Source organism: Felis catus, chromosome E1 (assembly GCF_018350175.1).
Source record: "Felis catus isolate Fca126 chromosome E1, F.catus_Fca126_mat1.0, whole genome shotgun sequence".
NCBI lineage: Eukaryota > Metazoa > Chordata > Mammalia > Carnivora > Felidae > Felis > Felis catus.
This window is the reverse complement of record NC_058381.1, coordinates 9,544,604-9,560,514: the sequence shown is the minus strand read 5'-3', so window position 1 is coordinate 9,560,514 and position 15,911 is coordinate 9,544,604. Positions and strand designations below refer to the sequence as shown.

Sequence of the window (15,911 nt, the reverse complement as noted above, 5' to 3'; positions counted from 1 at the left end):
TGTCCTAGCTTAATGGGCAGAAAAGAAGAAATTCTCCCTTCATCCACCTTTCCTTCTATTGAGGCCCTCAATGGATTGGATCATGTCCACCCTCATTGGGGAGGGCAGTCTGCCTTCCTGAGGCCACCAATTTGAACGCTAAGCTCATCCGAAAAAAACCCTCCCAGGCACACCCAGAAATAATGTACAGCCCAATATCTGGGTACCCTGTGACCCAGTGAAGTTGACACATAAAATTAACCATGACACTGGGCCTTGGCCGCTCATCTGTCTAGCTTTCTCACCAGGTGGGTCTTTTTCACCTCCAGTGTTCTTTCGGTCTGTCTGTCTGAAGTCACATCCCAGCCCCAAATTACTTGTCAGTGGCTGATGGGCGCTTGATGGGTTCATCTGTTTGAGTTAGAAGGTGTTTGACCCCACTTGACCATTCACTGTGTGACACTGATGCTTAACCTCTCTGAGCCAGTTTCTGCTCTGTCAGTGGGAGTAATATACATCCCTCAGGAGTGTTATAAAGATGAAGCAAATGAGAACGTAAGTAGAGTTCAGAGAGCTCAGCCCTCTGAATGGGCTGAGCTTACCAAGCTGTGAGGGCTTTAGAATGGGACTGTAGTTTATTCGATCCTTACATCAATGCCATGAGACACGCTCCCACACTGTCAATGCTATTTTACAGATGAGAAAACTGAGGCTCAGAGAGCTGAAGGGACTTCCCTAAATCTGTCGGGTCTTGAGTGCCAGAGCAGGAACTAGGTCTCTTGCCTCCCAATACAGAAATTCCGGTCTTCATCGCTTTTCCCTTGGCCTTGATGTAGCCAGTTCCCAACCTCTAGCAACCAACCTTATCTTGCTAAGGCACGTAGCAAGTAGAGGACATCCAGCCAGGTGTTCTGTGACCCTGTCACTCTTCCTGTCCGTGAGGATGACGGGCAAAACACAGCTTTGGTGCTGCAGAGTCATCTGGCAACTCCATGGCCACGGTCCTGCCCTGCCCTGAGCCCCAAGGGAGAGGTAGGGTGCTCAGGGGGAATCTGCCTGGAAGCAACAAGACTCTTCACTTCTCCCCTCTCCCCTCCCCCCAACCAGGGTGTTCCGTGCTCACACTTCAGTCAGTGAATGTGTTACGCAAGTATATCTCCCTCCTGGACCTGCCTTTTACTCTGCTTCAGACCCGGGATGTCCTCTTCATGCTCACCAGCAAAGAAGTGGCACAGGCCAAGGTGAGGATTGTGAATTCCTGGACTCCTCCCTTTGGATCTGTGTCCCAGACCCCCTGGCTCCTCATGACCCCTAACTGAAGACTTTCCACAGCAGTTCAGCACCTGAGTGTTAGGACTATCTAGTTAGACCTTGGCAGTCATAGATTTTCAAGGACTTCCACCTTTTCTTTTCTTTTCTTTTCTTTTCTTTTCTTTTCTTTTCTTTTCTTTTCTCTTTTCTTTTCTTTTCTCTTTTTAAAGATTTTTTTAAATCTTTTTGAAATGTTTATTTATTTTGAGAAAGAGAGAGTGAGTGTGTGTACACACGGGAGAGAGAATGAGTGTGAGCAGGGAGAGGGACAAAAAGAGAGGAGAGAGAGAGAATCCCAAGCCGGCTCCATGCTGTCTGTGCAGAGCCTGACTCGGGGCTCGATCTCACAAACTGCAAAATTATAACCTGAGCCGAAATCAAGAGTCAGACACTTAACCAACTGAACCACCCAGGAGCCCTAAAGATTTTATGTTTAAGTAATCTCTATGCCCAACATGGGGCTCCAACTTACAACCTTGAGATCAAGAGTCACATACTCCACCTCCTGAGTCAGCCAGGCACCCCCACCCTTTTTTCTGATTATAAAAATAACACATGCTTTTTTAAAAGTAAATAACAATACATGCTTATTGTAGAAAATCTAGAAATACATAAAAGCATCAAGAAGAAAATAAAAATAATTAATAAAAATTACCCACAGTGCCACCACTCAAAGGTAATTATTGTTAACATATGTCCTCTATATAAAGAATATTATATAAATATATATTTTTAAATTTTTTTTAAGTTCATTTATTTGTTTGAAGGGGAGAGAGACAGAGCATGAGTGGAGGAAGAGCAGAGAGAGAGGGAGACACAGAATCCGAAGCAGGCTCCAGGCTCCAAGCTGTCAGCACAGAGCCCGACGCGGGGCTCGAACTCACAAACTGCGAGATCATGACCTGAGCTGCAGTTGGATGCTTAACTGACTGGGCCACCTAGGCACCCCTTTTTTATTAATTTTTTTAATGTTTACTTATTTTTGAGAGAGAGAGAACATGAACAGGGAAGGGGCAGAGAGAGAGAGGGAGACAGAGAATGTGAAGCAGGCTCTGAGCTGTCAGCGCAGAGCCTGATGCAGGGCTTGTACCCATGAACTGTGAGACCCTGACCTGAGCTGAAGTTGGACATTTAACTGACTGAGCCACCCAGGTGTCCATATGTGTATATATATATATATATATATATATATATTTTTTTTTTTTTTTTAATGAGATCACACAGTGCCTACTATTTAAAACCTATTCTAATATTATGCCTCTTTTCTTCTATGTCCTTATGTATTTGAATTGCAATGGGTGCCTGCATTCCCTTGTATGGATGTACCACACAGCTTGAGTCTAAGGAATTGAGACCTGCCGGGAGCCTCTGTGAAGGAGCCAATGTAAAGAGCCAGTAGGATAGACCGCCAGAGGCCTAGGTGTCTGTGGAGGAAATGACAGGCCCAGTAAGGCCCTCGTAGCGAAAACCCTTAGCTGGCGGTAGGGCAGGTGATTCTAAGAACGATGGAGTTAGGGAGCAGGCGGTTAAGGAGGATTGCTCAGTTTGTCTACAGGCGTGACCCCCAGCTGACTTCAGTCCACCAGAAAGAGAAGAGTAGCAATGAGTAGAACTGAGAGAACTCAAGATAATGATTTCTTTTTGCTGCTTAGTTTTCTTTTCCTTTTTTTTTTTTAAATTTTTTTTTTAATGTTTGTTTATTTTTGAGAGAGAGAGAGAGACAGAGTGCGAGCAGGGGAGGGTCAGAGAGAGAGGGGGACACAGAATCTGAAGCAGACTTCAGACTCCCGAGTTGTCAGCGTAGAGCCCAATGTGGGCTCGAACTCACGAGCTGTGAGATCATGACCTGAGCTGAAGTCAGATGCTTAACTGACTGAGCCACCCGGGCACCCCTTAGTTTTCTTTTCTAAACTGTCTGCATTAAACATGGATACCTACCAAAGACACTTTGCCAGATGTTGAACATGCAACACTAAATGGAAATATGTGTTCTCCCTTGTTTATTTGGTAGGTCATTAATCTTTGTACTTTATTTTTGCCCTTCTACTTTACTCATGTTTGACACTATTTTTATTTTTTATTTCACTATTCTTTTAGTGTTTATTTTGGGAAGAGACAGAGAAAGAGAGAGAAAGTGCAAGCGGGGGAGGGGCGGAGAGCGAGGGAGACACAGAATCCGAAGCAGGCTCCGGGCTCTGAGCTGTCACACAGAGCCCGATGCAAGGCTTGAACCCACGAGACATGAGATCATGACCTGAGCTGAAGTCAGACGCTCAACCGACTGAGCCACCAGGCACCCCTGACACTTTTTTTTTTTTTAATTTTTCGGCCCTTTTTTTTTTTTTTTCCATTTTCAGTCTTTTAAAATAATACACTTCAATACTATTAATTTCCCTTGAAGTATTCCTTTAGCTGCACCCGACAAGTTCTGATATGTGCTTTTTCTCCCGCCATTCAGTTATAAGTAATTTATAGTTCCCATTGTGAGTTCCTCTTTAATACCTGAAGTGTTTAAGGGCGTATTTTAGAGTTTAAAATGCATATGTGTGATTAGATACAGTAGATCGTCATTATCCTCAAGTTCCACATTTGCAAATGTGCCTACGTGCTAAAATTTACTTGTAACCCCAGAATTAATACTCCTGGTGCTTTTGCGGTCATTTGTGGGCATGCGTATTTGCAAGGCAGTGAAAAGTTTTAAGTCACCACCAATGCACACACACAGGTTCCCAACTGTTGAACAAGGTGACCCTCTGCCGTCTCATTTCAGCTCTCCTACTGTAAACAAGTATCCTTTCCCAGTATATTTAGTGTCGCATTGTTCTCATTTTTGTTTTGTTGGTGACTTTGTGGTTTAAAACGTCTTCTAAATATAGCATCAAAGTGCTGCCTAATGAGGCTAAGGGCGCGAAAGCTGTGATGTATCTTACAGAGAAAGTATGTGTGTTAGATAAGCTTCATGCATGTATGTTATAGCCCCATTAGTTGTGAATTCAGTATTAATGAATTGATAACATAATATTGAATAAGGTGCCTTCAAAAAAACACAGATAAAACAAGGTTATGTGTTGGAGCGCCTGGGTGGCTCTGTCAGTTGAGCGTCCAACTCTTGATTTCGGCTCAGGTCATGATCCCAGGGTCATGGGATCTAGCCCTGCATCGCTTGGGATTTTCTCTCTATCTCTGCCCCTCTCCCCTACTCGTGCTCGCTCTCTCTCTCTCTCTCTCTCTCTCTCTCTCTCAAAAAACAAATCAAAACAAAACAAAAACAAAAAACAAGGTTATGTGTTGATCAGTTGATGAAAATGTTGTGACCAGAGGCTCTCAGGAACAATGATTCAGTATTGACTAAATCAAGTGTCTGCAGTAACTTTATAGAACATAACTACCATAACAAGAATCAAGATATAGCCTTTTTATTGTTGACTTATAATTGAATTGCTTTCTGGTCATTACATGTGGCCTGTGTAATACTGGTTTTTAAAGACTTATTGAGAGTTCTTCAATGAATGACCTACTTTATGATCACTTTTTGTAAATGTTGTTAACTTGTTTACCTAAAAAGTTTGTGTGTGCTCTATGCTTTGCATTTCAGATTCTAGATCTTACCAGTAGATCAAGCTTAATACTTATGTTGGTCACAACTTGTGTATTCTAACTACTTTTTTTTGACTTTTTGATCTACTACTGCTTTTTTGATCTACTACTTTGATACAAGTATGTTGAGATCTCTTCCCCTGAGTTTGCATTTGTCCATTTGTCTTTGTTTTTGCTTTACGTGTGTCTTGTGCACAAAAAGATCAAGGTCAATGTATCTTAGCAAACTATTCCTTTTATTATCCTATGTCTCACATTATTAATGGTTTTGTCTTAAATTCTATTTTAATCTTAACATTGCTATGATAGCTTTCTTTGGACTTGTATCTACATGGTTCATCTTTTTTAATACTTTTTTTTTTCTTTAAGTAGGCTCCATGCCCAGTGTGGGGCTTTTTAATACCTTTATTTTTATTTTTAATCACTTGTAATTTTTAGATGTGTCTTCTGTAAGCAGCATATAGTTGTATTTTTTTCTTAATCCTTCTACGAAATATCTTGTTTCTTTTATTGAGGTGTAGTTGACATTTGTTTCTAATGTACCACATAGTGATTCAACAACTCTATACCTTATGCTGTGCTCAGTACAAGTGTGCTATGAAAGCAAGTGGGTATATTTGGTTTATTTTTATTTGTAACTATTGATCTATTTGGACTTTTTTCTACTCTCTTATTTTGTGTTTTCTGTTTAACGTTATCCCCCGGCCCCCACCACCCTTTTCCTGCCTTCTGTTGGATTGGTCAAATTTTCCATGGCCCCCCTCCCTGCTTTCTCCCCCTCTGTTTTGGAAGCTATAGATGGTATTTCTGTGGTTAGCCCTAAAATTGTAATATCATTCATAACCATAAAATTCAAAGCAATCCGTATTTGTCCTCCCTGCCACCCAACTTTAGCAGGTTTAATTGCTCATTGATCAACTCTGCCCCACTCTATTACTGTACCTTATGATATCATTGCTGATACCTACTAGATTGCTGGCCCTTCCCTGTTTCTTGTATCCCACACGTTACCTCTGGGTTCACTTTTGCTGATGCCTGTTCTTCAGCATTTTTTAGTGAGGGTCTAAGGAAGGCAACTTCTCTTAGCCTTTGAGTGTTTGCATGTCGCCTTCTGAATGAGGTTAGCTGGAAATAAAGGTTTAATTTGAGTTATAGGCCCTCTGCGAAGGTGTTTGAAGATGTAACTCCCATCCTTATCCTTTGGCCATGGGAACCTGCTGTCATTGTAATCTTATTAGTCATGTACAGTTAATCTCCTTTATGTTAATGTTTCAGGTTATCTTTGTGTTTCTGGGTTCCACAGTCTTATTACAGTAGGTCTAGGGTAGATTTGCTCATTTCTTCTGCCTCGTACTCTCAACCTGGGGACCTCTATCTGTTGGCAATTCTCAAAACTCCTCACCTATTTTCTCTTTATTTTTTTTTATTTTTATTTTTTATATATATATATATTTTTTTAATTTTTTTTTTCAATGTTTATTTATTTTTGGGACAGAGAGAGACAGAGCATGAACGGGGGAGGGGCAGAGAGAGAGGGAGACACAGAATCGGAAACAGGCTCCAGGCTCTGAGCCATCAGCCCAGAGCCTGACGCGGGGCTCGAACTCCCGGACCGCGAGATCGTGACCTGGCTGAAGTTGGACGCTTAACCGACTGCACCACCCAGGCGCCCCCCTATTTTCTCTTTAAACAGCACTTGGGTGAAGTTCCCTCCGTTCTCTTCCTGGATTCCTACTGAATGCATATTGAGGACTCTCAATCTTTTTTCTTTTAAGTTTATTTATTTAAGTAATCTCTACACCCCAAATGGGGCTCAAACTCACAACCCCGAGATCAAGAGCTATGTGCTCCTCTGACTGAGCCAGCCAGCTGTCCCTTGAGGACTCATTATTATTTTTTAAAAATATTGGGGCGCCTGGGTGGCGCAGTCGCTTAAGCGTCCGACTTCAGCCAGGTCACGATCTCGCGGTCCGGGAGTTCGAGCCCCACATCAGGCTCTGGGCTGATGGCTCAGAGGCTGGAGCCTGTTTCCGATTCTGTGTCTCCCTCTCTCTCTGCCCCTCCCCGTTCATGCTCTGTCTCTCTCTGTCCCAAAAATAAATAAAAAAACGTTGGAAAAAAAATTTAAAAAAATTTATTTCTGAGAGCATGATATTTTTGAGAGAGAGCATGAGTGGGGGAGGGAGACACAGAATCTGAAGCAGGCTCCAGGCTCTGAACTGTCAGCACAGAGCCCGACACAGGGCTTGAACCCACAAACCATGAGAGTATGATTAGAGCCAAAGTCAGATGCTTAACCGCTTAACCAACTGAGCCACCCAGGTGCCCCCGTTGAGGACTTTAAAAAAAAAAATTTTTTTTAATGTTTATTTTTGAAGGAGGGAGAGAAAAAGAGCATGAGCAGGGGAAGAGCAGAGAGAGAGGGAGACACAGAGTCCGAAGCAGGCTCCAGGCTCTGAGCTGCCAGCACAGTCTGACGTGGGGCTCGAACTCACAAACCGTGAGATCATGACCCAAGCCAATGTTGGATGCTTAACCAACGGAGCCACCCAGGTGCCCCCCACCTTGAGGACTTTTAATCTATGCTTTGTGTCTCCTAATTGTTCTTTCACATTTGTTCTCTATTTCAAATTTTGTTTTCATTTCTAAAATACCTAATTTTTTATTTTACGACCACCTATTGTTTCACTTCCTTTTTTTTTTATTTCATAATTTCTTATTCTTTTTTTTTTTTATTGAGAGAATGCATGTGCATGAAAGTGGGGAAGGGGCAGAGGGAGGAGGAGGGAGAGAGGAGAAAGAGAGAGAGAAGAGAGAATCCCAAGCAGCCTCCACGCTCAGCACGGAGTCCGACGAGGGACTCAGTCTCACAACTGTGAGATCATGACCTGAGCTGAAATCAAGTGAGACGCCTAACCGACCAAGCCACCCGGGTGTCCCGATAATTTAGTCTTTAAGCTGGTTTTCCTCCCACTTAGCTCTTTGAATGTCCAAAATGTAATCAGTCTTTGACAAATTGTTCTATGAAACTATCTTCATCTAAAATATATTCATGGTCTAGTTGCTAATTTGATTACATCTCTTTCTTTGCATCACATTACGTCATGTCTCCAGGAATTCTGATTTGGAAACTAGAGGCTAGGTGGTTGACTTGGGGGATGTTACTCCCCTCTTCCTCTGTGCTCTCCCTCCTCATCTAGAGAGTTTGCAATTGCTTGAAGGCCAGAATCAGGTCGTCACTGGCAGTTCCAGTCACAGAGCAATCGGGTAACTGTTTCAGTGCTGGTCTCAAAGCATTCAGTTTGCTCTCAAAGCTGTCGGCGGCATTTTTATCCCCCAACCTCTTATCTGACGAGGGAGCCCCTGCCCACTCCAGCAGAGTCCCGGCAGTGAGACCAGAAGCAGAACTCCCAGCCACCACTTTGCTCTGAGCCCTTGAGCCAGTAATCCTCTGCTTTGGCCTCTCACACCTCTGTCCACATTTTTTAAGTTCATGGTGTTCTTGGTGTTAGTTTTGACCCATCCGTGTCTCTTTGCATTTTCCTCTGTCATCGCTATGTGTTTGGAACAGGAAGCATGAATTTACAGCTTCCTCTTGACCAGGTCAGAACACGTGAATTATGTTGAGGATGAGAAAATTAAAAGTAAATACAGGGCACCTGGCTGGTCAGTAGAACATGCGACTCTTGATCTCGGGTTCGTGAGATCAAACCCCATGTCGGGGGTAGAGTTTACTAGGAAGGAAAGGAAAGGAAAAAGGAAAAAGGAAATAGAATTACCATATGATCCAGCAATCCCACTTCTGGGTTTATATCTAAAAGAATTGAAAGCAGGGTCTCGAAGAGATATTTCCACATGTTCATTGTAGCATTATACGCAATAGCCAACAGGTAGAAGCAGGCCCAAATGTCCATGGCATTTGAATGGATTAAGAAATCTACACGCTTATGATGGGATATTGTTCAGGCTTAAAAAAAAAAAAAAGGAATACCTGCTACGACATGGATGAACATCGAGGACATTTTGCTGAGTGAAATAAGCCAGTCACAAAAGGACAAACACTGTGTGATTCTACTTATATGAGATATCTAGAGCAGTGAAAATCACACAAACAGAAGGTGGAATGGTGGTTGCCAGGGACTGGGGGAGGGGGAAACGGGGAGCTGGGTTTTAGTGGGTTTAGAGTTTTATTTTTGCAAGATGACAAAGTTCTACAGATTTTTTATGCAGCAATGTGAATATGGTTAAAACTACTGAACCATAAATGGTTATGATGGCAAGAGAAAGTTTTATATTTCGTGATTTCTACCTGTGGGGCTCAGAATCACAAACTGTGAGATCACCACCTGACCCAAAGTCAGATGCTTAACTGACTGAGCCACCCAGGTGCCCCGTATCTATGCGTATTCGTTTTTCTTCTCCCCCTCTTCCTCTTCCTCCCAGCTTACCTAATTCAGGAGAGTTTGAGCATAATATCCTAGCTTGCTTCCCACAAAACATCCCTGTATGTGTTATATATGCGACTTAGTGCAGCAAAGTAATTAAGAATGTAGGCTTGAGAGCCATTCAGATGGCTCTGAGTTCAAATATCAGCTCTGCCACGTACTAGCTGTTTGAGACTGACAAGTTTCCTCGTCCACTAAAAAAAAAAATTTTAAGCAATAACAGTACTTAACTCACAGGGTTGTTAAATTAAGATAATGCATGGAGACTCCAGTGCTATAACTGCCATTTGCATCACAAGATTTTTATCACATGGTTGTAAGTGAGAGATGGGGCGGGGAGGCAGCGAGTGGGGGCCAACCCAGAGAGGTTTAGCGAGTTACAGGAAGAAGCCAGATTAGGCCACAGTGTGTGAAATGTGTTCGTGGGCGTGCAAGGCAGAAGTGAGCATGACAGAAGCTGCTCTGGTGCAAGGGTTTCACAACTGGTCCTCTTGGATTCTTCTAGAAAGCCATGTCCTGCCACCGCAGCCAGCTGCTCTGGTTCCGCCGCCTCTACGTGCTCTTCTCCAGGTACATGAGAATCAACTCTCTGCACTTCCTCTGAAGCCTTGAAGAGCTTTCGGGTCCGCAGAAGAAAGGGAGAAGAACGAGCCCAGGAAGCCCGGCGCCTGGCCGTGAGCTGGCTCGCCTCCCCGGGGCCGAGGCAGACAGAGCTCTGCTCATCCATGCCGTGAGCCTCTAACATATGGGGGTGGGGGGGTGCGTGCTGGCCAACGGGTTGTCCAAGCTTGAGCTTCTTCGTCTGGGGGAAAAAAAAACCTACAGCAGCCCAAACCAAACAAACCCAAGGGTAATAATAGCCACCCTGCTAGATCCTCAAGTTCTCGTGAAAAACAGGTTATGTAAGGGCACAATGTATGTCAAACACATAGCACAGAGCCTGCTAGGATTACAAATGAAGGCAAAAGTGTGCTGACATCATCGCTTTACAGAGGCCATGATGCAGTATTTTTACATCGTTTCCAAAGCAGCCTTGCCAAACACACACACGCGCGTACACACACACACACACACACACACACACACACACACACAGAGTCTTTATTGCACTAGTTCAACCATAATTCCTTTGATTAACGTTGTGGCCTATGTGTCAGATTTGAATCTAGAGAAAGTTCTCCATTTAGCATCACAGTCCTTAAATTGGGGCTCCCAAGGCCCCAACCCTGTGCCCAGCATTTCATACTGAGACTGGTATGATGTGGGCCCTGCTCTGAAGGAGCTTACAATCAAATACCTCAGCTCCCAGGCTTCTGGGGAAAGCCAGAAAAAGGAAGACAAATCTGGAACTGTTTTTTCTTTGTGTTTTGTGTTTTGTTTTTTGTAACACTCAAAAAGCGGATGTCTTTTTTTTTTTAATATTTTTATTTATTTTTGAAGGAGAGAGAGAAACAGAGCATGACTGGGGGAGGAGCAGAGAGAGAGGGAGACACAGAATCCAAAGCGTGCTCCAGGCTCCAAGCTGCCAGCACAGAGTCTGACGTGGGGCTTGAACTCACAAACCATGAGATCATGACCTGTGCCCAAGTCGGACGCTTAACCGACTGAGCCACCCAGGTGCCCCAGAAAGCGGATGTCTTAAAATTGTGCTACAAACAAAAAGACTCTGAGGCGTCTGGCTTGGAAGCTGCTCCCACAGTCCAGCTACTGGTCCAGGGAGGTGGCCTAAGGCAGGGAAGCGCAGCCGTGAAGAGCTGGGGCTCCGAGTGCTGGTGAGCCTGGGTGTGAGGCCAGACTTACCAGCAGCATAAGCACGGATAAGGTGTTTGGACCTTTCTCTGCCTCCATTGTCTCCTCTGCAAAATGGGGGACCGTAATGGTACCCACCTCGGAGGAGATGACGCCTGGTAGACGCATGGAAAGGGTCCGGCATGCAGTCGGGGCTCGGGAAAGATGAGCGGCTGGCATTCTGAGGTCTACAGAGTAAGCAGGCGTCAAGCAGAGGGACTAGAATGTACGTTCAAGTCCCGACACAGAAAGGCTCTCGGTGTGCGTTGTCCAGTGGGTGGCCTCTTTGCCTGCCCGAAGGCCTGCAATTGCTGTCTCCATAGCAACAGGTTAGAGACCTGCACACTGGAGCTCTCTTGAATGCCTCCTAGGGGCTAAAAGGGACCGAAAGGGCTATCAGGCCCCGAAGCTGGAATCGAAATGCAAGTGTGGTTATGTTTTCTATCTACTTAAAATCTGTCAAAAGCTCCTAATAGCCTCCCGATGAAACCGTGACAAGAAATAAGCCACTGATGCTGGTTAGAGTGTGGGGTCCAGGCTGCCTCCCGTCCTACTGCTGGCAAGACGGGCACTCAACCAGCTTCTCTGGACTGCGAGTCTCATTATGTGTTAAGAGCTTATAAAATACCCCTACTTGGGGCGCCTGGGCAACTCAGTTAAGCATCGGACTTCGGCTCAAGCTGAAGAGAGAGAGACAGATATATAGAGATATATATCCAAAATGTAATTACTGGGGTGCCTGGCTGGCTCAGTTGGTAGACTGTGTGACTCCTGATCTTGGGGTATCATGAGTTCAAGCCCCATGTTGGGTATAGAGCTTGCTTAAAAAAAAAGGTAATTTCTAATTAGTAAGCTTCTCTTTCTAAAATGAACATTTATCGGGGATCCTGGGTGGCTCAATTGGTTAAGCCTCCGACTTCTGCTCAGGTCACGATCTCACAGTTCGTGAATTTGAGCCCCACATCGGGCTCTGTGCTGACAGCTCAGAACCTGGAGCCTGCTTCTGATTCTGTGTCTTCCTCTCTCTCTTCCCCTCCCCTGCTCATACTGTCTCTCTCTGTATTTCAAAAATAAATAAATGTAGAAAAAAAAATTAAAATGAGCATTTATCATTTTAAAGGATTTTGCTGTTTATGAATGGTTATGATGTTTTAGTACACTTTTGATATAATGTGAAGTTTTTAAAAAATGTGTGTATCCAGGATAGTCTGGATTTTGTATGGAAATGATTCATTAAAGAAAAACTGGCTAATACACTGCTGACAGACACGTAATGGTACACCCTCTGTGGAAGGTAAAGTCACATACCCTCTGACCCAGCATTTCTGCTTCCAATGGTTTACACTGTAGATTTACATGTGGCAAAGGAGGGATGTAAGGAATGGACACTGTAACACTTTATAATAGTCCAATACTGAGCCAGTCCAAATGTCTATCGATTCAGGATTGCTTAAAGAAATGTGGGTATACCAGTAAAACAGAATGCTGTGAAACTATTAAAAATAACAAGGGTGGGGGGGGCCCTGGGTGGCTCGGTTGGTTGGGCGTCCGACTTCGGCTCAGGTCATGATCTCGCGGTCCATGAGTTCGAGCCCCGCGTCGGGCTCTGTGCTGACCGCTCAGAGCCTGGAGCCTGCTTCAGATTCTGTGTCTCCCTCTCTCTCTCCTCCTCCCCAGTTCATGCTCTGTCTCTGTCTCAAAAATAAATAAAAGTTAAAAAAAAATTAAAAAAAAAATAATAAGGATGGGGGGCCTGGGTGGCTCAGTCAGTTAAGCGTCCAACTTCGGCTCAGGTCATGATCTTGCGGTCCGTGAGTTCGAGCCCTGCGTCGGGCTCTGTGCTGACAGCTCGGAGCCTAGAGCCTGCTTCAGATTCTGTGTGTGTGTGTGTGTGTGTGTGTGTGTGTGTCTCTCTGCCCCGCCCCTGCTCACACTCCATCTCCCTCTCTCTCTCTCCTTCAAAAATAAATAAACATTTAAAAAATTTAAACAAAAAACAAAAAACAGTGAAAGCTGGGGCCCTGGCCCAGACAAAACACAGGTGTTTCTCAGGAGTGGCCAAATTAGTGATGTGGAACGTCAGGTACAGGATACATCCTCAGAACCCAGGGGGAGGGGGGAGAGGAAATCATGATGGAAAAGGGACTTTAAAAATACATCTAAGGAAACAAACACACAAACAAAAACCTAGGAGTCCTAACATGTGAATAAGGGGAGTTTCCAGAATGAGAAACAGTTACAGATGGGGGATAATAAAGGAGAATTGACATCATCAGAAAGAGACTTGAGTGGGTGCATCGGCAGGGCTCCCAATGTTCTACCCAGCTTCTGTTTTTCACAAACATACACACATGGGCTGCAAAATCGTAAATTTCGAATTGGGGGGGGGAGATAAAAGCATTGTGAAGCCCCCCCCCATCCTCCCCCGGGGCTCAAGAGGAAGCTGGTGGGGAAAAGCCGCATGGTGCGGGGCAAGAAGATGGAGACCAATACGGGCTCCCTCTGCGTTTTCAGCCTGGGCAGGGTGACCACCTGAAAAGTGTAGAATCCCAATTAACTAAGGGGAGACTAGGAAACAAAGAGAAACCTCAAAGCCTGCAGCACTAAGAAAAGGAAGGAAGGGAGGAAAGGAAGCATAAAATGTAACAAATGTAATGGAAACGATACGAAAGGAATGAAATCAGGTGTCAGTTACTTCCAAAAAAAACAAAAAAGAATGGTTAATTTCCCTAACAAAACTGAGAAAACAAAATCTAGCATCTAAAAGTAACAAGGAGAGCCTAAACGCAAAAGGATGAGCCACCTACCAGATGCCAAGCAAAGGCATACAAAAAGAAAGGGAGACAACATAAATCCAAACATCAAAAATTGTTAAACCCAGAACAACGGGGGATATTTTAGAACAGTACTAGATTCACTCCATGAGAAGATATGCACCAAATAAAACAGCAGCCAGATACATGAAATAAACTCCCAGAAATCCAAGTTCTTTATATTAAAAAAAAAAAAAAACTGGGCTGCCTGGGTGGCTCAGTCGGTTGAGCATCCGACTTTGGCTCAGGTCATGATCTCACAGTTCATGGGTTCAAGCCTCACATTGGGCTCTGTGCTGACAGGTCAGAGCCTGGAGTCTGCTTCGGATTCTGTGTCTTCCTCTCTCTCTCTGCCCCTCCCCACTCGCTCTGTGTCTCTTTCTCTCAAAACTAAATAAAAACATTTAAAAATTTAAAAAACCACAATAATAATAATGTAAGGCTTTAATATTCTTTCAGAATTTGGACAAATGAGGTTGGCAAATAGTAAACACACAGCATTTGGATAATGTAAAGAACTTAGATAAAGTCAACGTTCACTCCTTATGTAATAAAACATTTATAAAATCCAATTATTTATTAGCCCCTGAGAAATTCCTAATACATTTCCCAAAGCAGATTTTCCAGGCCACATTTTTTTTAAGTATAATTAAATAACTTTCTTTTTTTTTTTTTAACATTTATTTATTTTTGAGAGACAGAGAGAAACAGAGCATTAGCAGGGGAGGGGCACAGAGAGAGAGAGACACAGAATCCGAAGCAGGCTACAGGCTCCAAGCTGTCAGCACAGAGCCCAATGTGGGGCTTGAACCCACAAACCGTGAGATCATGACCTGAGCCGAAACCAAGAGTCAGATGCTTAACGGACTGGGCCACACAAGCGCCCCTGCTGCTATTTTTTAAAAAAAATTTTTAATGTTTTATTTATTTTAGAGGGAGAGAGAGAGCCAGAGCAACCAGTAGAGGGGCAGAGAGAGAGAGGGAGACACAGAATCTGAAGCAGGCTCCAGGCTCTGTCAGCCCAGAACCCAACGCAGGGCTCAAACCCATGAACCACCAGATCATGACCTGAACCAAAGCTGGACATCCAACCGACTGAGGCACCCAGGTGCTCCAAAAAAAAAAAAAACCACACAAAAAAAACCCATGTTTTTTAATTGACAGGTGCTGTAAGACAACAAAATTCAGTCACTATTCCTATAACAATTTTTAAGAAAAAGAAAAGAATACAACTTAAATAAAGACTATGTACCAAAACCCAGCAGTCTAAAACTAAGTGGACAAGGTAGGAATGAAGCACTCATCATCATCGTCATTATCACCTAAGTCGTTCAGAAGTATAACAGAACAATAAAGTAATTGGTGTATTAGGAGAGGGCTCTGTTTAGAAACCCAAGCAATGTCAGTAAAAGCCACTATAATAAAGGAGGAGCCTTGTATGGCAACTGGACAATAGACATCTTTACAAAAATCAGTAGATTTACTTTAATTGGCAATAATGTGACAGACATGAAAATTTAAAAATCCCATTCTCATCAACATCAAGAACTGTAAGATGCCTAGAAAGAAGATTAACATAAAAGATACAAGATCTTTTTAAATTTTACAACTACTAATAAAATTCCGGCCATCTTTTTTTGCAGAAATTGACAAGCTGATCTTCAAATTCATACAGAAGTGCAAGAGACTCAGAAGCCAAAAACAGCCTTAAAGGACAAAGCTGGAAGATTCACACATCCCAATTTCAAAAATTACTGCCAAGACCTAAATGCAAGAGCCAAAATTATTTGACTCTTAGAAGGAAACACAGATGTAAATCTTTGTGACCTCGGATCAGACAACAGTTTTTTTTTTTAATTAAAATTTTTTTATGTTTATTATTTTGAGAGAGACAGAGCATGAGTGGGGGAGGGACAGAGAGAGGGAGACACAGAATCCAAAGCAGGCTCCAGGCTCTGAGCTGTCAGCACAGAGCCTG

The 15,911-nt window shown here is 43.6% G+C and overlaps 1 protein-coding gene across 4 annotated transcripts in view; it reads left to right on the top strand.

The window, feature by feature from the left end:
- Positions 1-15,629, top strand: part of PIGL (phosphatidylinositol glycan anchor biosynthesis class L) — an 85,197-nt gene extending 69,568 nt beyond the window's left edge. The window contains exons 6-8 of one of the 4 annotated variants that reach the window (XM_011288826.4): positions 1,087-1,220; positions 9,838-9,902; positions 15,577-15,629. In XM_011288826.4, the coding sequence (XP_011287128.1) occupies positions 1,087-1,220; positions 9,838-9,902; positions 15,577-15,583 (206 nt within the window). In that variant the 3' untranslated portion in view covers positions 15,584-15,629. Of the gene's footprint in view, positions 1-1,086; positions 1,221-9,837; positions 10,421-15,576 lie in introns of those variants that run through there. The other 3 variants (XR_891030.4, XM_011288827.4, XM_003996321.6) reach the window with 3 other exon arrangements.
- The last annotated feature ends 282 nt before the right edge of the window (positions 15,630-15,911 follow it).